The 22455-nt window shown below is 58.2% G+C and overlaps 1 protein-coding gene across 20 annotated transcripts in view; it reads right to left on the minus strand.

Moving 5' to 3' along the window:
* JAKMIP3 (Janus kinase and microtubule interacting protein 3) overlaps nucleotides 1–6635 on the minus strand; it is a 42348-nt gene extending 35713 nt beyond the window's left edge. For all 20 annotated transcript variants that reach the window (XM_057735426.1, XM_057735431.1, XM_057735428.1 and 17 more), the window contains exon 1: nucleotides 6501–6635. In XM_057735426.1, the coding sequence (XP_057591409.1) occupies nucleotides 6501–6635 (135 nt within the window). The remainder of the gene's footprint in view (nucleotides 1–6500) is intronic.
* Between the last annotated feature and the right edge of the window lie 15820 nt (nucleotides 6636–22455).

The following is a 22455-nucleotide window of genomic DNA, read 5'->3' on the forward strand; positions in this document are numbered from 1 at the left end:
CGATGGGGAGTCGTTGTGCCGGGAAGACGGAGCCTGGGGACGCGGTCCCCCACCCACACACTGCCGCACAGAAGGGAGATGCTGGCTGTTGAGTTTGTCAGGTGTTATTCACGAGAAGAGGAGGTATGGGAATCTAATTTCATTTAAAAGTTGAGATGGTGCTGCTGCTGATTTAAGTTGCAGAGAGAAGGCATCTCTTCAATGCCCAGCGTTGGGTGGCCGCACGTGGGCCCTGCATGCCACGCTCAGTGCGGGCACCGGGTGCACCGGGCGCTGCGGCCAAGAGCTGCACTCACGCCTCGTGGTCCCAGGGCTCTGGCGCAGTCTGTGCAGTGCCTGTTTCAAGGTGGAAACAGCCACCGCCTGTAATGCCGCGAACGTTTGCAGCTCTCGAAGGCCAGTTAACGAACGTGCGGGGCCCTTGAGACAGCTCGGGGCCCTACAGACGTTTACGCTGAGTGGATAAAAGCGCGCCCCTGGGATCCTACTGTGTTGCTCACAAGTGACTTTTAGACACGTCCCTCTTCTACCAGCAGCGACGCTTTCCTCTGCGGTCTGAGTTCCAGAAGTGTTATCTCCTGCCAACCTCCAGCAACGACTGCTCTAGGGACAGACCCTAGAGGAGAACCCGCACCCCTGCCCACGTGGGATGGTCTCGAGGGCTCTGTGCCCCCACCCCCCACCCCCAGCCAGGTGCCCGGGGCCACTGCAGGTGCAGACAGGACGAGGGCACAGCTTAATCCTTGTTCACAGGTACCAGGGCTTCCCTCCGCATAAACGGACGTGACCCCTGGTTTCGCACGAGCCCCGCGCTCCCCGGCGCTGTGAGCTGCTCGGGCTTCCCCACGTCGGGCCAGTTCCCAAACACGCGGTCCCGCTCCTCCGTCTCCAGGTTATCGGCTGGCGGGGAGGCCTTCTTCCTCTGGCTCGTTAATTTGTTCGGGGTGTTCTTTCCTGCAGTATTTTGTTTCTGTTTTTATATAAACTTATTTATTTATTTATTTTTGGCTGTGTTGGGTCTTCGTTGCTGCACACAGGCTTTCTGTAGTTGTGGCGAGCGGGGGCTACTCTTCACTGTGGTGCGCAGGCTTCTCATTGCGGTGGCTTCTCTTGTTGTGGAGCACAGGCTCTAGGCGCTCAGGCTTCATTAGTTGTGGCACATGGACTTAGTTGCTCCGCGGCATGTGGGATCTTCCCAGACCAGGGATCAAACCCGTGTCCCCTGCATTGGCAGGCAGATTTTTAACCACTGCGCCACCAGGAAAGCCCCCCTGAAGTGTTTTTGTCTACAAGGTCCCACGCGGCTCTGTCCAGAGAGGAGAAGCGGAAGTCTGCCCCTGGCCCCCTGGAGTTGTTGTGGGGACATGACGTTCCCGTGCAGGCGGGGGTGGAACGGGTTCCCCACAGAGTTTGGGGCATCACTGGGATTTGGGGATCTGGAGATCATGCCCATGTTATCTGGCCCACACCTCCCCCGGGGCAGGGCAGATGTCCCAGCACACCCAGGCCCCAGCCCCACGTGGACGTGGCCTCCCACTGCGGGCGTGGAGTCCTCGCCCTGCTCTCCGTCTCCCCCGCTTGGCTTCTCCTCTGTTTCCTTGTTGCGAAACAGGCAACATGCTGGTATCTGTGTCACCCACCTCACTGGCTTTTGAGAGACAATGATCGTCATGCTTTTTCAGGATGACTCACGGTGCTGAGTACGCTGGCCTTGTGACCAGGACATAGCTGGTCTGAAAGCAGCTGTCAACCAAGTTCATGGTCCCCTGTGGGTCTTGGTCTCTCTCCAGTGTCCTGGTCCAGACGGTACATCATTAGGCCCTTGCCACCTGCGTGGCCCTCCGTGGCCTGACCCTTGCCTGGGCCAGCTCTCCTGCCGCCCTCCCCAGCCACCAGCTGCATCACGGGAGCCCTCCTCGTTCCCACCTGTGGCCTCCTCACCCGCCCCGTCCTGGCTGGTCCAAAGCCACCGCTTCAGGGAGGTGACTGCGGTGTGACCTCGCTGCCGCCCAGCACATTGGCGTGTAGGTGGCACACCCGGCTGCGCGGTTCCTGTTCCTTACGTGTCTCCCTCCACCTGGATGTGGCCCTGGGGGCAGGGTGCTCCGTGAATCCTTCCTGAGTGGCCACCCATGGCCTGGAGCTGGGGGGTGGCTGGCATTTAGCATGGGGTTCCCTCACGGGGTCCCCTCGTGCCACTTAGGCCTGGAGCGTTTCGTGACAGCGGGCGTAACGCCACTTTGGCCCTCACACACAGTCCAGGCGTGCTGCTGAGTCGGGGCACGGCCGCAGGAGGGACCCAGGGTGCAGCAGCGGGGGCCGCTCTGTGCGCAGCCTAGAGCCAGAGCCTCCTCGAGCCTGTGATGGAGACGTGGGTGGCCTCATGCCGCTATGAGTCTTTCTTCCTCCCCCTTCAAGGATCCCAGTACCTTCCTGTCTTTAAGACAACATGCAGCTAACTTGGACGGGGCTTCCACGAGCCCCGCCCCCCGCCCTTGGAGCGTCTCCCTGTGAAGCTCCTCCCTCTTTTCAGAGGGGCCCCCATCCCAGCTGGTACCATGTATCGCCAGGAGAGGCCTGTTTTTATTTAAATAGTTTCATCCTGCACGTCGTCCTCAGTGATGAACTAATGGTGGAGCAATCCGCAACGCTTAGCCCGCGGCTCCCACGGTCACTGGCGTCTCTCCGTGCTTCCCGAGGACCTTTCTGACCTGGAAACTGCAACCTGCAAGACGAGCTGTCGAGGCTGCAGAGTTCTGATGCGCTCAGAGCCCCTAAAGAGGAAGAGGTGGGAGCTGGCGCCCGGTCCCGAGGCTGCCTTCACCGCCTCTGGGGCGTGACAGCCTCCACCTCCAGCTGGCCCAGGCCCTTGGGGGCCGGGGAAGGGTCCTTCTGGCCGTCCGCCCACTTCCATCATGAGGTCCAGACCCAGGCCCTCCTCCTTGGGTGCTTCAGGAGCGTCTGGAATGTGCTGGAAACTGGACAGAAGGCTCCAATTCCATGGAGCTGGTCGCACTCATTTGTCCTGCAGTTGTAACAGTGACATTAACATACGCAAAGGCTTCAGAAGGATGACAGGGCGGACTTTGCTAGCACTCGTAATGATCGAATTTGCACCTCATCCCTGACTTGGCCAGGGCGTAGGCACCCACCATCCACCGCGTGCTGGGGTGAAGCGTCCACTTCTGGGCGGAGCAGACAGAACCACGGAGCTTCCTCAGCTGCTCCCTGCAGTCCTGGGTGGAGCCCAGAGACACCCTCCCAGGAGAGCCTCCAAGGAGAACGCAGGCGCCTCTTCTGTTTGCTGAACCGACTGTAGGGAGAGGAGGGAGACGCAGGCAGGAACCGGAGACGAGTTTCCACGCCGTGGACACGCTGCGCTGGGAAGAAGACCAGGGCTGCTTCCAGCTCACCGCCCACGGGATGTGCTGATGAAGCCGGGGGTGCTCACCCCAGTGCCACCTCAGGGGCCACCGAGCACCTCGCGGGAGCTGAGCCCACGTCCTCGTCACGGCCGCCCCGGGAGACCAGCGCCCCTGTTCTCAGTCCCAGGGAGGTCCAGGCCTCCCGGTGGGTGAGGGGTGCGGCGGGGCTCGGACCCAGGACCATGCTGGGGGGAGCAAGGGCGGGCCGTGGGCCTGCCAGGTTCTGGTTCCTTCATCTTCAGATCCAGAGTGACAGCAGGGGCTAGTGCCGGGGGGCGGGTACCTGCCTGTGTGCTGTTTTATCTGTACACATGCAGACATGCACACACACACACTTTTTGAAAAACTGTAGAATGTTTTAAATGATGCTTGGCTGGGAAGGTGCAGGTCTGGCTTGGAGGCCCCAGTGGAGCCGGGAGGCAGGAGCTGGGAGGCTGGGCGGGGCGGGGGCAGGCAGTGACGTGGCGGGAGGCTCAGGGAGTGCGCGCAGGTCCCCGTGGCTGGGACGCCCTGCCATCCCTGGTCCGCCTGTACCCCGCCTGCTCCCTCCCACTGCCCCCCACGCCTGGTTCTGGACCAGCCACAGCCCCTGGAGGCTGAGCAGACAGATGAGGAGTCGTTACCTACGGCACCGCCGGGATGCGTCCTTCTGTAGGAAATCCAGCGCTCCCTGGGACGGGACATCCCTCCTGGGCCCCTGGGGCCCTGCTCTCTCCACCCCACACTCCAGCTCAGCCAGGAGAAGGGAGGGGGAGCCTGTGGGGAGGCGGCTGAGCAGCGAAGCCCAAGGCGGCCGCTTCAGAGCAGCTGGGGCCGCGAGACAGCCTCCTGGGCCCCGGGGCTCGCAGACCTCCATTCTGCAGGGGAGGCCACGGGCCCTGTGGGGTTTTCTCTCTTCTCCTTTTTTTTACTTGGAGTGTAGTCACTGTGCAATATTATCTGCGTTACGGGTGCACAATATAGTGACTTGCGATTTTTAAGGGTTATACTCCATTTATAGTTATCATAACATTAACTATATTCCCTGCGTTCTACAGCAGATCCTTGCCGTGCATTTATCTTATACGTAATGGTTTGTACCTCTTAATCCCCTACCCGATCTCACCCCTCCCCTTTTCCTTCTCCCCACTAGTAACCACTAGTGTGTTCTCTACATCTGTGAGTCTGCCTATTTTTTGTTACATTCACTAGTTTGTTGTATTTTTTAGACTTCACACATATAAGTATGTCAAATGGTATTTGCCTTCCTCTGTCTGACTTATTTCAATTAGCACAATGCCCTCCAAGTCCATCCATGTTGCTGCACGTGGAAAATGTTCATTCTTTTTCATGGCTGAGTAGCAGTCCATTGTATATATATGCACCACAGCTGCTTCATGCGTTCATCTGTTGACGGACACTCCAACACGTGGTGTTCCTTTGCCTTGAAAAGACAATTGCTATTATATCTTGACCCAGTAAAACAAAGGGTTTCATTATCGTTGGGTTCTTAACAAGTCAGCTCCTCTTCTCTTTCATCTGCGAATGGGGGGTGGGGTGGGCAGAGTGATGTCCAAGGCTTGGCCACGCGGCGTCCACATGCTGGTTAGTACAAGATGCTCGGAGCGCCCGCCTGCCTCGGGCACAGAACGGATGCTCTCTGCATCCGGGATGTCTGTGCCTTCGCCCCGAGCTCCAGCCGGGCAGTGTGCTGGGCCCCTGGGCTGTCCTTGCTGGCTCTGCGGCCACTTGGCAGGTGCTGACACGGAGGCTGCCTGATGCCCTGGGGCCTCACCGTGGGCGCCCAGCAGGCTCTGACTCTCCTGCAGGCCCAGAGAGGCGGTCTGGACACGGGAACGGCCACATGGCCACCGTGCTGGCCGCCTTCTAGTACCCATGCTGGAGGCTCCGTGCCTGGAGCTGTTTCTGTCCCTTTTTACAGAGCAGGGGACCTAGGGCAGGAGGGAGGTGGCCAGGGCCGGCCAGCATGCTTTCTCTGTAAAGGGCCACGAGGTAAGTGCTTTATTGAGGCTTGTGGCTCAGACGGTGCTGCTGTAACTGAGCCGAATGAACGGGCGGGGCACGGTCCTAACAACCCACTTACCGACACTGACGTCTGAATTCCATGTAATCACACACGTCACAAAATATCATGCCCCTTGTGATTTAACCAGGAGGTTGCAAAACTCAGAGGAAGCAACCGGCCCCACATGGCCTGACTCTCTCCTCTCCAGGCCTCCCAGCAGGGCATGGTTGGGGGGCACCTTATACCCGCCAGACCACAGCCTGGGACCTTTCAGACCCTCCAGGAGAGAAGCCCACCCTGGCTTTTTCCCCTCCCCATGCAGCCCTCTCCCCAAATCCTCTCTTCCTTGCATCCCCTTCCCAAGAGCTCGTACACGTCCCAGCGGCCCTGGGTGTGGAGAGAGGAAAGGACAGAGGTGGCAGAGAGGAAGGGACCTGTGGGCCAAGGGATGGCCACCTGGGGAGGGCATCCCCTGACCAGGTTTCCCCACCCCCACCTCAGCTGCCAGCACAAGCCCAGCCTTCTCTGCAGGCTGCACGGACCCCCAAGGGCTGAGTGTCGGGGGGGTGGAGGGGGGTCATCATGGGGCTGCCTGGTGGGGCCCACTGGGGTCTGGGACCCACATTTCCAAGTTCAGTTAGGACAGCTGGAGGCCTTGAGCCCAGGACCCAGGTGTTTGCTTCGTTCAGCAGAGGGGCCACGTGGGGCTGCTGTTTGGGGGTTAAATTCCACTGTGGACAGTCCGAGGGGAAGAGGCATCGCTCCGGGGATGCTGGCACTGGACGAGGCGCCTCGGCGCACGTGCTGAGGACCAGGGCTGTTCCCACAGGGACAGGCCCACGTCCACACGCTCCCTGTGGCTCTGGGGCCCCTCCCCAGAGCTGTCTGTGCTCCCGAGCTGCCTTGAGCACCCTTGGGACCCGGGGACCCCCGGGCTGGCACATCCGCAGAGACCTGAGCAGACCCTGGGGGCCCAGGAAGGTGTGGAGAGGTGGCGGGTGGCACGAGGCGGGGCACGGGGGACGTGGGGGGACGCGGGGTTGCGGGGGGGGGTTCGTGGGGGGGCCCACCTTGCTCTTCTCCTGCTGCAGCTCGATCTGGGTGTCCGTGAGCTTGGCCCGCAGCTCTTCGTTGGCAGCCTGCAGCGCGGCGAGGACCTCCGCCTTGTCCCCCTTGCTTCGGCTGCCCGCGCCCTTCTTGGACATGGTGAGGGTGGCCCGAGGGGCGCCGGGCAGGCCACTCGTCTGGGCTGGGCTGTGCGCTCTGAGCTGGGGCAGGGCCACCTCCCTGCGGCTCCTCTACATTTTCTCACTCACCTGGAGGGAAAGCACACCTGGTGAGCAGGCTGGTCCGGCCTGAGCCGGGGCCGCGTGCGGGGTGGGGGCGTGGCTGGCCCCTCGCCGCCCCGAGGATGCACCTGACTGCCCGCCGGGTCACAGCCCCAGACCGCAGGGGCCGTCTGCCCTCGGCATACCCCCCCCAAAGCAAGAGCACGTCCCCTACCTCACACGGAACCAGCACTCAATAAATGTTGTTCTTTGCCCCTTCGGAATAAGACAGTGGTGACCCAAATTCAAGACCCAACTTTCACACGTGGGTGTGTGGCAGCCTGATGGCAGCACTGGGTGTGAAACACGAGATTCTCAGACCTGGAAGGGAGGGGGTGGCCAGGACCCCCAAGTCCTTCCACGGGGCCCACAAACCTCACCTGGGAAGAGATCGCACCCTCAGCCCAGGTGCCTGAGGCAGTTCAGTGGCGAGCACGCACCCTGGACCACCCCGCGAGCCTAGGCCCCGTTCCCGGCCGGCCCGTCCATCACCCAGCCCCGATGCCCGAACCCGCTGCCCCCAGGTCCGGGGCTGCTCCCACTCCGTCTGTGCCCCAGCGCCCAGCACCACGTGTGGGAAACGGGTGCCTCCACCAACTTGGCCTGGGGGAGAGAGCAGAGGCGGGCTGAGTCCTGCTCCCCACTCATTACCTGGGGCACCCCTGCCTCAGGTTCCGCACCTGCAGGGAGAGACACGAGAGTGTCCCCAAGGCCTCCACCCCGTGCTTTAGACGCCCGTGCCGGGGTGCACAGGGGGTCCCACCCACCGGGTGAGGCTCTTCAAGGCCTGGTCTGGGAGGCCCTGGGGGCCACTGGGACCCACAGGCCAGGAGCCCTGGGGGGGGGGTGCGGCGTCAGCCGGCCCCTGGCCTCCCGTGAGCAGCTGGCCCCAGGCTGCCCCGCCGTGTCCCCAGGCCTAGTCTCACAGCATCTCCCCTGGACCATGCACCAGCCTGCTGACCACCGTCCCTACCTCCTCCCGTGACCCTCTGCAGCCTGTCCTCCACAGCTGCCTCCAAGCGACCGTGTCAGGACCCCCAGCACCGGTGCGACTCACCGTCCGTGTTCCACCCCGGCTACTACTCACTCAATCTTTTCTGAAAATGGGCTTGGTATGTTTTACTTATTTTAACATGAAACTCCGCGGGCCTTTCCCGGGTAGGGAGGCAGCCTCAGCAGCCGTCTAGGGGGTCCCTAGGGGCAGAATGAGATGGAGGGAGAGGCCCGGGGGCGGGGCCCCCCGACCTGACGGCAGCAGGGAGGCCCTCCCCGCGCCGCCGCCCCGCGCCCTCGTCCCGGCCCCTGCACTGCCCACCCGGCCTGGGGCTCGCCCAGAACAGTCCGCCCTCCCTTCCTGACGGCCTCCGCTCTGGCCCATCGGACCCCCGCCCCCGCCCTGCCCCCCGCGGGCTGAGCCGCCTCCACCCCGGCCCCGGCCTCCCGGCGCCGAGAGCTTCCGATGCAGCAACATCTTCAGCTGCTGCCTGGCTTCTCCCTAAAAGCGGGTTCAGTTTTCTCCAACATCCATTTGGGCACAAACGCGGTACGTGTGCTGACTTCGTCCCTTGTGGAGGTGAGTGCGGACATGGTGCACCTCCCCAGGGCTCCGGGGAGCCCCGCTCGCCCACCCCGGGCCAGGGACTCAGAGCCCCTCCTTCCACCCGGCCCCGCTCGTCCGCCAGGGGCACCTGACGGGCGACGCCCGGGGAGCCGCACGGGGGTCCTCCCCGCCCCACCCCCACCTCGCGTCCTATTTGTCTGAAGCCTCCGCCGTGAGCCCCGGATGGTGAGCGCTTTGTAGACGGAGCCCCCACGCTTCCCCACGCGCCACCCCCACACGGGAGGAGACGGGCTCCCATCAGTGACGCGGAAGCCACGTGCGCCCAGCCGGCTCTGGGGTCCCCTGGTCCGTGTTACGTCTTCTCTGCACCTCGTGGCTTTGCCGCAGACACACCCGCAGCCAGCAAGGCACCCGCTGCGATGAAAGCATCCACTCTTGTGGATGCCGTGTGCGCCGTGCAGGCCCCTGCGTCCCTCCTGGGAGACAGAGAGGGCGGACGGTGGGGAGAAGAGGCCTTGGGAGGGGCACGGTCTCGGCTAGCACCGCAGGAGCCTCCACCTCGGGGATGCCGGGGGCTCTGGTCCCCCAGCGGCAAACCCAGATCCCATCGTGCGCCGCGGCGCTCTCGTCCGAGCAGCCCCGCGGTGAGCCAGTGGGGCTGCAGCGGGGCCACCTGAGGACGCCAGGGCGCCCCCTGGACAGGACTCTCGTGACCGCTCGGTCGGCCCAGGGCGGGCCTCGGTCCGCATGGGCGCTGGAGCCAGCAGGGGCTCTCCCTCCCTGGCTGAGACCCTTGGGCCCACCTCTGACGCCCAAGCTGCCCGTCCAGGGTGGCCCCTCACAGTGGCTGACGGGCCAGGGGCCGAGCGCGGGTCCTGCGGGGGTGGCAGTCACTGGTCAGAGCAGGCTGGGCCACCTGCACAGAGACTTGACGCTCCGTGGTCAGGGCGGGGACTGGGGGGCATGCCTGTCCCTGCCCTGGGGACACTGGAGCAGCTCGCTGAGGGCAGACACATCCTCAGGGGCCCCACTGCCTGCCCCCCTTCCTCTCGGCCAGCTCCCCGCGACCGGACACCCATGCTGGGACCCACCCTCCCAGCACCTGCTCTCCCTTCCAGCCAGGCGACCCCACCCCGCAGAGCCCCGCCAGCCCTGCACAACCCCCCCCCAAGCTTGAACAGCTCTGGTTGGCCCCTCACTAACTTCCAGGGAGCCCTCCGTGGCCTGGGGGCCCAGCACACGGTGGGCCCGTGGTCTCTGCTGGATGCTCTGGCCCCTGGGTGGTCACTCCTGCCTGGAAGTGTCACTGCCCTCTGGAAGCAGGGGTTGGGGGCAGGAGGGGCGGGGCCACAGCAGACAAGTGGGCGGGAACTGTCCCCTCTACGTGGAGCCACAGCCCAGACTGTCTGAACCTCTGATGCAGAACAGCCCCCAGGCTCAGGGTCAGGCCTCGGGCCTCCTGCCTGCTCCGTTCGAGGGTCGGGCGCTGCGATGCTGGTGGGAGGGGAGGGCGATGTCTGACCGCCTGAGGAAGACTCACCTAAGCGTCCTGAAAGCACTCTGTCCCCGTGACTGGAGTCTGCATCTCAGTGTTGGGCGCCTCAGGTCTTCCCGGTTGGATCAGACCCTCCCAAATACGAGTGTCATGTGCCTACGTGGGAAGCCCGGGGTGCAGGAGGAGGGGAGGGACGTCGCCAAGTCCTCTTGTGCTCCCTGCACCAACCCGACGGCCGCTCGAGACCCAGACCAACCTCGTTTGACACACTTTGGTCGGAAGTTGTTAAATCATCAGATCAGTAGTGCAGTCTGTCCACCTCTGCCTTGGGGTCTCCGAGGAGGTAATAAAACAAGCAGAAGAGCTCTGCTCTGATCTCTGGATAAGTCGTTTTGTGTTCGGAGGGTTTAGAGAGTGAGACAGAGCTAGGGGTCCAAGAGCATGTTTGCTCCGCGGGACAGTCACACACAGGAAGCCGTCCGTATGCCTCACCCCACCTCCATCCTCATGGCCTCCATCCAGCATTTCTCCACGTGGAGCCTCCAGGCTGGTGTGCTGCCCCTGACGTGCAGGTAGAAGGAAACCGCCAACATGCAAACCACGGCCAGGGTGACGCCCCGGCGACGGGTGAGCGTCCAGGGTCATAAAGGGGTTTTGACCTTGCAAAGCGGGTCGTATTTACATGGGCTCTTTCTGGGTTAAGCAGTTTCTCCGCAGAGAAAGAAGGACGCATCCGATGCTTCTGATCTTGTCAATTCCATGGAAATCCAAGGTGCGGGTGGGAGGGGAGGCAGGTGCCCAGGGAAGGGTCAGAGACACCTGTCACATCCCACAGGGACCCCCGAAGTACAGGCAGATGCCCAGAGGAGAGAGCAAAGGCCCAGGCCGTGGTGGCAGTGGGGCAGACGGTGGGGCACTCAGACCGGGGTAGGGGTGGAAGTTCAAGGTGCCTCCCTCCCCAGGCAGGAGCCTCCCCACGAGCCTGGTGGCAGGGCTGGCAAGGGTCTGTGGCTCAGAGCGGACACATTTTATTCCCCTGGGACAGGCCAGGTGTGGCCCCAGGATAGCCCTGAAGAGATGCCTCTCCCATGAAGATTCATTTTTCTTGGGAAACATAAATGCCACCCAGAGAGGGAAATCAACTGGCCGTGCAGGGCTGGACGTACATGTTGATGAAAGACTCTGACCCACACCTGGAGAAACTCCAGAAAGAGGAGTTTTGCTTGGGTGGAACACGGAGAGCATGGGGGTGGCGGAAGCCCCCCCGCAGGGGCCGGACTCAAGGAGGCGGGGCTGGGGAGCAGCAGGGCCCTGGCTGCTGCGGGGCAGTGCGGGGGTGCAGGCAGCGAGGGGCGGCCCACCGGGAAGCCCAAGGCGGCCTCCACCCCGGCCCTCCCACCTCCGACCCTGCGAACGGCGGACACCCCAGCATGCTGGGCCCTTCCCGCAGGTGAGGGATGGACGGCGATCCTCGGAAGGGCCGTCGGGGGCAAAGAGGCTGAGGCTGAAGCGCGTTTTCCGAGAGCCAGAGGCCGAGGTCAGGGGTCTGAGGGGCACGCACTGGGCTGGGCTGTGAAAGCGTGGTGGGACCGGGGGCCGGAGCAGCCCCAGCGCAGCCCCGCCAGCCGCGGCGCCCGTGCCTGCAGGACAGGACAGCAGCCTGCACCCCGAGCCCCTGCTCACGCGCTGTCTCGCGTCCTGAGGTCGGAACAGCTCCTAGCAGGCAGGGCAGCAGCCCCTCTCCTCCCCGCCCGGGGTGGCGGCCTCTGCCGTCCCGCTCGGGCCCTGAGGTGGGCACGACTGCCCAGCACAGGGTCTTCTGGGGTCCACAGAAAGCCCAGAGAGGTGGCCGCGCACAGCGCCCCACCATAGCGAGAGTTTTCCGGCAAACCTTCAAGTCAGGCCACCTGGCCCCAGCTCCCCCGGGCAGAGGCATCCCACCTGGACTCACAAGGAGAAGAGAAATGGCTGAGCCCCGGGCAGGCAGCGGGCCTGGGGGTGGCTGAGAGGTGGTCGGGGTGCTTCCATGACCTGGAAGACCGGGCGCCCCCCCCCACATGGCGTGTGCCCAGCACTGCGCTCAGAAACGACCCCCCTTCCTGCACCCAGCTTCAGACATCTCAGTTTGGGGTTGTCTTTCAGCTTATTCACAGGAAGGAGCATCTGACGGGCTTCATTCCCTGCCCGTGAGGACACGCATCCTATCGGACGTGGCCCGGAAGTCATCAGTGTTTGCTGGGCTTCTGTCGTGATGCCTTCACTTGTAACAGCAAGACTTTTGCTGCAGATCAAATGAAACGTGTGAAGAAAGGGCTCGTCTTGTGCTAAACCGACAGCGACCCTTAGAAACACGCACGGTGTTTCTAACGTGTCTCCTAAGAGAGGTTAGAATTATTGAGGGTTTGGGCTATAACCTTTATTTCTAACTGCAACGTTCTCAAAGAAGTCAAGTGTGTGTTGATCTGTTACAAACCCCGATCAGAGATGGAGTTTGCAGAAAACAGGGTGGTGCATTTGGTTAAAGGAGGATGGGAAGGAGAGGAAACTTTCCAATACCTTTAAAAGCTGCCCCGGGTTCTGGTGGGGACTGCGGTCGAGAGCACGGGGAACGAGGCACGGCCCGCCTGGCAGGGAGGTTGGGGCTGAACGGGCCAGGGTCGTCCCTTTTCCCTGCTCACTCTGTCCCACTGCCAGGCACACAACCGCCCAGAGATATTTTAGAAAATGATTGTCAAGCTCCCGAAAGCGTGAGACTCTCCCAAGGAAGCCTGTGAAGTATGGTCCAGGCTCCCCAGGGGTCCACGCGGTAGCCAGAGACCCTGCTCCCGGTCTTCAGCAGGTGTGGGGATCCGGCTCTGGGCGAGGAGCCCGTTGCTCACCCCAGACCTCCCTGGTGTGGCAGGAGGTCGCTGTGAAGACAGAGGCCACAGGAGAGGCAGAGCCAGACAGGGCCCCGGGAGGGCGGCCACCCGCGCCCGGTGAGACAGCCGCCCCACCTGAGCCAGCTTGCGGGGGCTTCTACAGGGCAGTGGGACATCCCTACTGCCACCACGGCGACTGTCACAACAGATGGTAAAGGACCTCCATGGGGAAGATGCCCGTTCTCCTCACATGGACCTCGGTTCTCATCCACGAGACCTCTGCCTTCCCTTCAACACGCTCGCAATTTTATCTATAAATCGGACAGTAAGTCAGCATTCCAGGTGGACGGAACTGAATCCAACGCATTTCCTTTTCTGCTGAAAGGAGATGTGTGATTCAAGGCCGTAGTGCTGACTCACTTGTGAATGAGTTAAAACGCTGAACTTTCCTAGAGGTGCTGTGACCTGCTCTCAGATAAACTTCGAGATGATTGTAGATTCGGATGCAGCCGCGTGAACTAATACAGAGAGGTCCATGCACCCTCAGTGCAGTTCCCGCAATGGAAGCATCTCGAGAAATGGCAGAATCATAAGCAGGACACTGACTTCGGAAACGTCGGGGTACGGAACGCCTCGTCTCCGCAAGCGTCCTTCTTGCTGCCTTTTAAACCCAACCCTTATCCCCGCCTAGCCCCTGGCAGCCACAAATCTGCTCTCCATTTCTATAATTTTGTCATTTTAAGAACGTTGCAGAAACGGAGGCATATCGCGTGTGACCCTTTGGAATCAGCGTTTTTCACTCTGCGTGATTCTGGAGATCCACCCAAGGTGTGCGCGGGGCTTATGTTCACCTGCGTTTGCTGCTGTGGGTGTGGCGCTCATGGCTGGACACGGATCCACTCACCCACTGAAGGGCACCTGGGCTGCTTCCAGATAGGGGTTATTACAGATGTACAGGCTGTCGGGTGAACGTAAGTCTTCATTTCTCTGATACCAATGCCTAGAAGTGCAATTGCTAGTTAACTGTTTAGTTGTTTAAGAAACTGCAAACTGCTTTCCAGAGGGGCTGCACCATTTGACGTTCCTGCCACCAACGTGCAAGGGATCCAGTTTCTCTTCATCTTTGCCAGCATTTGGTGTTGCTGTTTTTGATTTTAGCCATTCTGATAGGTGGTATCTCATTGTCGTTTTGGTTTTTTTTAATTTATTTTTTATTGAGGTCTAGTTGATATACAATGTTGTGTTAATTTCTGCTGTACAGCAAAGTGACTCAGTTATACATATATACATATTTTCATGTTCTTTTCCATGATGGTCTATCACGGGATACTGAATAGAGTTCCCTGTGCTGCACAGCAGGACCTTGTTGTTTACCCGTCCTACATGTAATACTTTGCATCTGCTCACCCCAGCCTCCCAGTCCACCCCTCCCCCACACCCCTCCCCCTCGGCAACCACACATCTGTTCTCGGTGTCTGTTCTCTGTGTCCGTGAGTCTGTTTCTTTTTCGTAGATGAGCTCATTTGCGTCGTATTTAGATTCCACATATAAGAGATATCATATTTGTCTTTCTCTGTCTGACTTACTTCACTCACTATGACCATCTCCACGTCCATCCATGCTGCTGCAGATGGCATTATTTCATTCTTTTTGTGGCTGAGTAACATTCCATTGTATGTATGTACCACATCTTCTTTATCCATTCATCTGTCGGTGGACTTAGGTTGCTTCCAAGTCTTGGCTGTTGTAAATGGTGCTGCTATGAACGTAGGGGTGCATGTATCTTTTTGATTTATAGTTTTGTCTGGGTATATGCCCAGGAGCGGGATTGCTGCATCATATGGTAATTCTATTTTTAGTTTTCTGAGGAAGCTCCATACTGTTCTCCGCAGTGGCTGCACCAACTTACATTCCCACCAACAGTGTAGGAGGGTTCCCTTTTCTCCACACCTTCTCCAGCATTTACCGTTTGTAGACTTTTTGATGATGGTCATTCTGACCTGTGTGAGGTGACATCTCACTGTAGTTTTGAGTTGCATTCTCTAATAATTAGTGATGTGGAGCAGCTTTTCAAGTGCCTCTTGTCCACCTGTATGTCTTCTTTGGAGAAATGTCTATGCAGGTCTTTTGCCCATTTTTCGATTGGATTGTTTGTTTTTTTGTTATTGAGTTGTATGAGCTGTTTGTATATTTTGGAAATTAAACTCTTGTTGGTCACCTCATTTGCAAACATTTTCTCCCATTCCATAGGTTGTCATTTCGTTTTGTTTGTGGTTTCCTTTCCTGTGCAAAAGCCTGTAAGTTTGATTAGGTCCCATTTGTTTATTTTTGTTTTTATTTCTATTGTCTTGGGGGACTGACCTAAGAAAATATTGGTATGATTTATGTCTCACTGAGGTTCTAATTGGCATTTCCCCAACCACAATTGGTAACGTCTTCTCCTGCACTCATATGCCGTCTGTGCATCCTCTTAGTAAGATGTCTGTTGCTAGGCTGTTCCTGGCTCTTCCTCTGCTGGCCCTTCAGCAGGAGAGAGCAGGCTCTTCTTGGGGCTGTTGCTGTCTGTGCCTGTTGGTGCGTCTGACTTGCTGGCTTCTTCAGCTCCAGCCTCGGGATGTACGAGGTCAGGAGAAAACCCACGGAGCTCAGCGCGCTGTGTCTTCTTGGGCCTCGAGGTCCCTAGTCGGCCCACCATCTTCACCCCACCTTTCAGAGTGTCCTCGTGTTTGTTTTAGAACCAATGTCCAGAGTTTTTATTGTATTAATGGGAGGAACAGGGAAAAGTATGTCTGTTCTGTCTTCCTGGAGGCAGAAGGCCTGCCACAACTTTTTGATCAAAGAAAAAAAATCTTGGACTTGCATTTACTACTATTTCAGTTGTCATTTAAATCACAAGCATGATTTAAAGGTTGCCAGCTCACATCTCAGGATCGAAGGCAGACATGATATTAAATGATCGTAGGAACAACCCGCCTGTTTGAGGAAAGGGTCACCACCCCCCACACTTGAGTGAACAGCCCTCAGGGAAGACACCTGCTGTACAAGCCACTTTGATTCCGTCCAGGGAGGAAGGCTGGACGTCCCTCCTGAGACACAACAACAGGTATGGCTACGACTTCATCAAGTGAATCACCGAGTGCTGTAAACGTCTTCCAGGGGCAACGCGAGTGTTGAAAATAACAGAACTGGGTTTATGCACAACTTTGCTTCTAAAAAACCCATCACCTGCCCAATTGGCGTTTAAACATAGAGACGTGTAGCAAACGGATTTCCAGGAAAGGACCTCAGGATCACCAGCCAAAGCCCTGGTTCTTCAGACGAGGACACTGGGGTCCAGAGGGAGCACGTCCCCGAGGGGCGCCTGCTCCAGGCTCCCCAGAGCAGACGGCACAGCCTGGCCTGGCAGCCTCCCCTCCGGGCTTGGGATCCTGAGGCCGCAGGGAGAGACCCAGAAGGGCGGCCTCGGGAGTGAGGCCACATTAGCTGAGACCCAAAGCTGCTCCGTTTCCGACTCAGAAAGCTTAAAGGAAAGCCTCAGAAGCAACAAACTCTTCCCAAGTGGCTCAACTGTGTCCCAGAACAGGGCTCGAGAATATATACAGGAACACAAGGCACTCAGCCCCACAGTATAAAATCACAGTGTCTGGCATGCAGTCACAACTCACCAGGCGTGCAAAGAGGCAGGGAAATAGGACTTCTAAAGAGAGGGGGAGAAACCAACAGATAGAAAGACATGCAGACACGATGCAGATGCGGGAATTAGTAGACCAGGATGTTAAAACAGCCAGTACTGATAAAGCCACGAGCTCCAGAGGGTAGAGGAAACAGCGCAGGTTAAGAAGAGCCATGGAGTAAATTTTAAAGATCCTAATCAATAATATGGAGATGCAACTACCATGTCTGAGACAAGAAACACACTGGATGGTATTCACAGTAGAATTAGACATCACCAAAGAAAAGGTTCGTGAAACTGAAACAGAGCAACGAAAGTTGCCTAAACTCGAACAGTGACTTGAAACCCGCTGTCATTTATTTTAAAAAAAGTCAGCAACCTCTTATTTAATAGAATCTTTACATTATTCCTCTTCTTTTTGAAGTTCTACCAACCACACAGAATGAAGTCATATATTGCCCCCAACAGGATACTTTTTTGTTTGGAGGCCTTTCATTGTTCACCCTATCACATCTTTATAGCATAAGAAAATGCATATAAATGGAAATTTAAATTTTTTACTGTGATCTTCAGTGCTGGGGTTACAAAAATGTCTTCCGGGTTGAGTTATCGTTGCAATTATTATGGCTATATAACTGGTTCTGACGGCATGAACACATTACAAATTCTGATAAATTATTAAGACGTAAAAATGTATTAGAAACGCATCTCTGAAGACACTGGAGGGGCTGATGGTCAGAGTGCTTTGGTTAAAGCGTTCCCTTCTCGCCGTGTTTAGTGCCTCACAGCTGTCCTGTGGGGGAGGGTGGGGTCTGCCTCGCTTTGTAGAGTGGGAGGGGTGGGCGGGGGGTGAGGAGGGACCTGCAGGCAGCCCACTGCCCCGGGAAAGCCTTCTAAGTGTGCACAGTGCGTGTGCGTCTCACTGCTTGAAGAGCGCTGGTCCCACCACTGCACAACCAGACCAGCGGGCCTTCTTGCATCACAGGTGCCGCAAAAGGCCCAGGAAGCAGGTGCTCGGGGCCTGCCTGGGGCTCACGTTCTCACACCGCCGCAGGGACGGATCCTGGGCAGTCCCAGAAAGGGTCCCAAGGGTTTCTGAAAGCCCAGGACGGGCCGCCCACTGGAGTCAGGGCTGCAAGGAAGCAAAGGAGGTTCTCGGGAAGACGCGGCAGGGCCCCTCCTGCACCAGGAGGGCACACGCCCCCAAGGAGAACTGGCCTCGGGGAGGGCAGGGGCCGCTGGTGAGTGATGTCCACTCCCGGAGGGGCTCGTGGGCCTGGAGGGGCGGCCGGTGAAACGGAAGGCACCCGGAGCCTCTCGCCGCACCTTGTGGTCTGAACCTCGCTTTCCCCCCAGCCCGGCTCCCCTGGGGACCGGGGCGGGGACACCACCTCCCGCTGGCACAGCGCCATCTGGTTTGCACCGCTCTGGCCACTGCACTCACCGCCTCAAATGCAGAAAGGGTTTAAATGAAACACTTCAATTTTTTCCATCTTTGTAGCCACATGCAGCTTCTCTGGCTCTGAAACCTGTCAGCCGCTGAGCCGAGACGCAGGGTTGAAAGCGTGACATCTGGGGTGTGTTTCCGCAAGCGCGTTGATACCTGGGCACAGCTGAGGGCAGTGGCTGGGTCTGGGGTCACCGCTCTGCTCGGGCCCCCTCGGAAAGCATTGGCTGAGGATGGGATCCAGCCTCTGAACCCATGTCCTGTCTTGAGACCGGGACTGGAATGACCTGAGCAGGGCAGAGCCTCACTAAGAGAAACAGCCCCCGGGACTGCTCACACACGGGGTCGTTCCTGCTCACACATGTGACCATGATGAATGAAAACGAGCCAGTCTAAATAAGTGAGAGATGGATGGATGGATGGATGGATGCATGGATGGAGAGATAGATGGATGGAGAGATAGATGATAGATGATAGATAGATGATGATAGATAGATAGATAATAGCTAGAGAGATAGATGATAGATATAGATAGATAGATGATAGATGATAGAGAGATAGATGATAGAGAGAGAGATGATAGAGAGATAGATGACAGATATAGATAGATAGATAGACAGATGATAGATGGTAGATAGATGATAGATAGATAGTTGATAGATAGATCTAGATAGATAGATAGATAAGATAGGTAGGCAGACAGGGAGTGAGCAGACAGACAGACAGATTGATGGATCGAAGCACCTCTTTCGTCCTCCTTCCTGACGACACTCTTCCTACGTCTCCTGGAAGTTCAACCAAGGTCTGGCTGAGGGTCTATCTGTTCCAAAAGGAATGTGTTTCTACTGGCAAACCAACACCAGGCGTGTTGTTTCGCGCACGACCGAGGTGCCGCCTGCCGTGCGTCTGCCTGAGAGACGTGTGGTCCGGCTGCCCGTCAGGGAAGAGTCTCATGACCACTGAGACAGCTGCACAAGCTGGCGGCCAGCCCACCAGGACCACAGTCCACACACAAGGCCTTGCTGACCCCCCAGCTGGTCCTCTGCTGTGTGGAGGGCAAGGTCAAGGGCAACTGAGGTGGCCGGACAGGGAGGCAGGCCAGGAGGCTGCACGCTACCAGGACCGGATCTTCTGAGGGTTTGAGTGAAGATGGGGGGTGACATTGGGACAAGGACAGACTGTGGTCAAAGGAACAGGCTGGACAGACCAACACGGGTGTCGTCGCCTATGTGCGATGAAGGGACGCCACGATGGCCTGGCGAGGACGGCCTTTCTGCTGACCGGGGCCCAGCTACCTGGGCGCCCACAGGAGGGTCTACCCGGCCTCCTACCTCACACCACAGACAAAAATCACTTTCCAACAGGTTGCAAATATAAACACGAAAGGTGAAACAACAATCTTTTAGAGGAAAACGCAGTCGATCTTCATGGCTTTGGAAATGCAAAGATTTCTTAACAGGACACAAACAGCATTGCCCATAAAGGAAAACTGGTCAGATGGGACTGTATCAAGGACACAGGAGGGTGAAAAGGCAAACCGTGGGCGCAGAGGAGACGTCTAAACACCCGTCTCACCCGACAAGCAGCTAGATAAAGACGGATCTCTGGTGGGAAACGGCAGAGTCGTGAACGAGCACCTCACCGGGAGGACGCCCAGAGGCCGTGGACAGGACGACGGGCTTGGCATCGTGGACAGTGAGATGGGGACACGGTGAGGCCTCTCCACCCTCCCTCGTGGGTGGGGCCGCGGCTGGTCTGAGTGACATCACCCCACAGTCCGGCACACGAGCATCCCAGCGGAAGCACAGCCTCGCCCTCGGACAGCACCCGCGGATCCTCACCCGGACTCCGGGCTCCCCCTGCCCGGCCCTCTTCCCTGGCCCTGCGCCATCGCTCCTGAGCACCTGCAGTGGGAAAGCGCCGGTCAGAGGACAGGGGTCATCCGGGGCACCCCACGTCTCCCCCTCTCCCAGCCCCAAGTTCTGCTCTGGCCGTGGGTTAACTCCTGGCTTGCTCCCCTGTGCAGTTTACAGGTATTTTCTGGTAGTAGAACAAGTTCATGACCAGTTACTCCATCACAGCCAGAAGAGGAATTCAGGAAGCCCTTTGTTCACGGAACACGCCTCAGAACTAGTGTTCTGTGATATAAGGCAGCGGAAAGGCGACAGTGGTTGGTACGCAGTGTTCTCTGTCAGAGGTACAAGCAAAGATGCACCTGTGTCCGTAGACGCACGGGGGGTGGGTCTGACACCGAGCAGCAGGACGAGGCGGTCCTGACGGCAGCCCCGGGCACCAGCCGTGGCAGTGCCGGCAGAGGGAGGACAGCTCCGCCCTGAACCACAGGCGTTGTACTCCCAAAATAGCTCTTTCGGGGGGAAAAATGGAAACTTGCTCAGCATAGCATCTAACACACCCAACTCATGATATGCTCTCTCCCACAGCAGGAGTTTTGAAAATAGGAAGTTCAGGTGTGGGTGCTGGACGGGCTGCCTGGGCACCTGCACCCCACACAGACGGACAGACGGGTGTCCCGGCCCCGCCCGGCGCCCAGGAGGTGCTGCGTCCACCCCCGCCGCTGCCCAGGCGCTGCAGCTCACGCGGAAGGGCCGCACCTCGTGGGTGGACACAGGCTCACTGTGCAGACTCTGCGCTGGAAATTCAGCTTTGGTTCTCTCTCTCTCTCTCTCTTTTTTTTTTAATAGACTTTATTTTTTAGAGCAGTTTTAGGTTTACAGTAAAATCAAACAAAATGTACAGCAAGAGAACAGAGTTCCCATGTACACTCTGCTTCCACACACACAGCTTCCCCCCGTCAACATCCTGCACCAGAACCGTACCTTTATTACAACTGATGACACCTCATTGTCACCCAAAGTGCATAGTTTACAGTAGGGTCCACTGCTGGTGTCACATGTACCATAGCTTTTTTTTTTTTTTTCCTCTCTTTTTTTTAATTTTAACTTTTTAATCTTTTTTGGCCGCACCGTACGGCATGTGGGATCTTAGCTCCCCGACCAGGGATTGAACCCGTGCCGCCTGCGGTGGAAGCGTGGGGTCCTAACCACTGGACTTCCAGGGAAGCCCCTGGCCTTGTCTCTCTTGGTTAACCAGTATATGCTGTGTATCAATAAAAAATACACTTACCGTTACAAAGCGCAGTCATGAGTGAGATTTTTGTAGAAAAATGCCATTGTTATTGTAAACCTGACAGTTTCAGCTCCCTGACATTTTATTTATTTGCTTCTTTTTATGTTTTTTAAATATAAGATTTCTTAGAAACATGACTCTTCTGTCCCAGCAAGACGGACTGTAGCCACTTGGGGAACAGAGTCAGTGGTTACGCTGTGGACCCCAGTGAGGGAGGCAGGTGACATCCCAACACTGTCCCCGTCCTAATGCCGGATCCGGTGAACACGTCCCCTGCCACGGCCAAAGGGGTTTTGCCAGCGTGCTGAAGGCTAAGGACTCCGAGATGAGGAGACGGTCCTCATGGTCCCTGCGGCCGAACCTACTCACGCGCGTCCTGACAGCAGAGACCCTTTCCCAGCGGCGGTCAGGAGGCCGACCTGAGGAAGACGTGACCACGCTGCCGGCCCTGAGGTCCAGACAGCGGCCCCAACCCAGCACGGACACGGCCTCCAGGAGCTCCGCGTGGCCTCAGGCCACACAGCACAGAGGACAGGGACGTGGGTCCCAGGACGACCCGGGACCCAGGGGAGCCACCTGCCTGCGCCCCAGCTGAGCCCCCGATGCCCCGTGGGCCTCTGACCCCGCAGCCGTTCGTGCTGCTTTCAGCTGCTGTCGTGGCGTCTGTTTTGGGGGCAACGGAAAATGAACACATGCCAGTCCCTGAGGGGATCAGCCTCCACTGAACCTCCTTGGTTCAGTCCCCGAGGGCTGCGGCGTCCACCTCCCGGCAGTGCCCATGTGTGGGCAGACCCACCTGCGCCCCAGGCCCCGCCCTCTCTGCCTCTGTCCCCTGGTCCCAGGGCAGCCCCCCAGGCCACTGTGTGGGCGGGCAGGGAGAGAGCGTGGGCATTTGGGCCCCATCCTCCTGCAGCTTCCCTGCACCCCAGGCCCCTCGGGCCGATGTCCCCCGAGGACCAAGCTCCGCCGTGCACACACGACCCAGCGGCCCGGAGGGTCGGGTGCCCCCCAGGTCACGATGGGCAGCTCAGGCCGCACGGCCGCTTGGTGGCCATGTTAAATGTCAGTCTCCACTGAGGCCCAGCAGCAGGCCGCTGGATTCCGGCAGCGAGAGGACCAAATCCCCTCCATAACCCTCCGACACTTCCGGCTGAGCTGCCCCAAGAGCAGTATGAAATGGGCCTGGGAGAGACACGGCAAATTTTCTAACATAAAAATAATTTCTTTAGTCTAAATGTGTAATTTTACTAAGAAGGAAAAAACCCGATCTCGTGAATGGCCCAATGACTGGAAAAGATTACACGACTGAGAAACGGGCGCAGTGTTACATACACGAATATAATACTTTATATCCAATGGGCAAGAGGAAGAATATCACTGGTAGATGCCAGGCTGATCAGCCGGCCGATCGTGAAAGGGAAATAAATCTGGGCAATACTGCCTTTCTAACATAAAAGTCTAAAAGGATTAAAAGAATTAAGTGTGAGAAATCAAACCACTGAAACTATTGGGG

The sequence above is a fragment of the Hippopotamus amphibius genome, chromosome 5 (assembly GCF_030028045.1).
Source record: "Hippopotamus amphibius kiboko isolate mHipAmp2 chromosome 5, mHipAmp2.hap2, whole genome shotgun sequence".
NCBI classification, from domain to species: Eukaryota; Metazoa; Chordata; class Mammalia; order Artiodactyla; family Hippopotamidae; genus Hippopotamus; species Hippopotamus amphibius.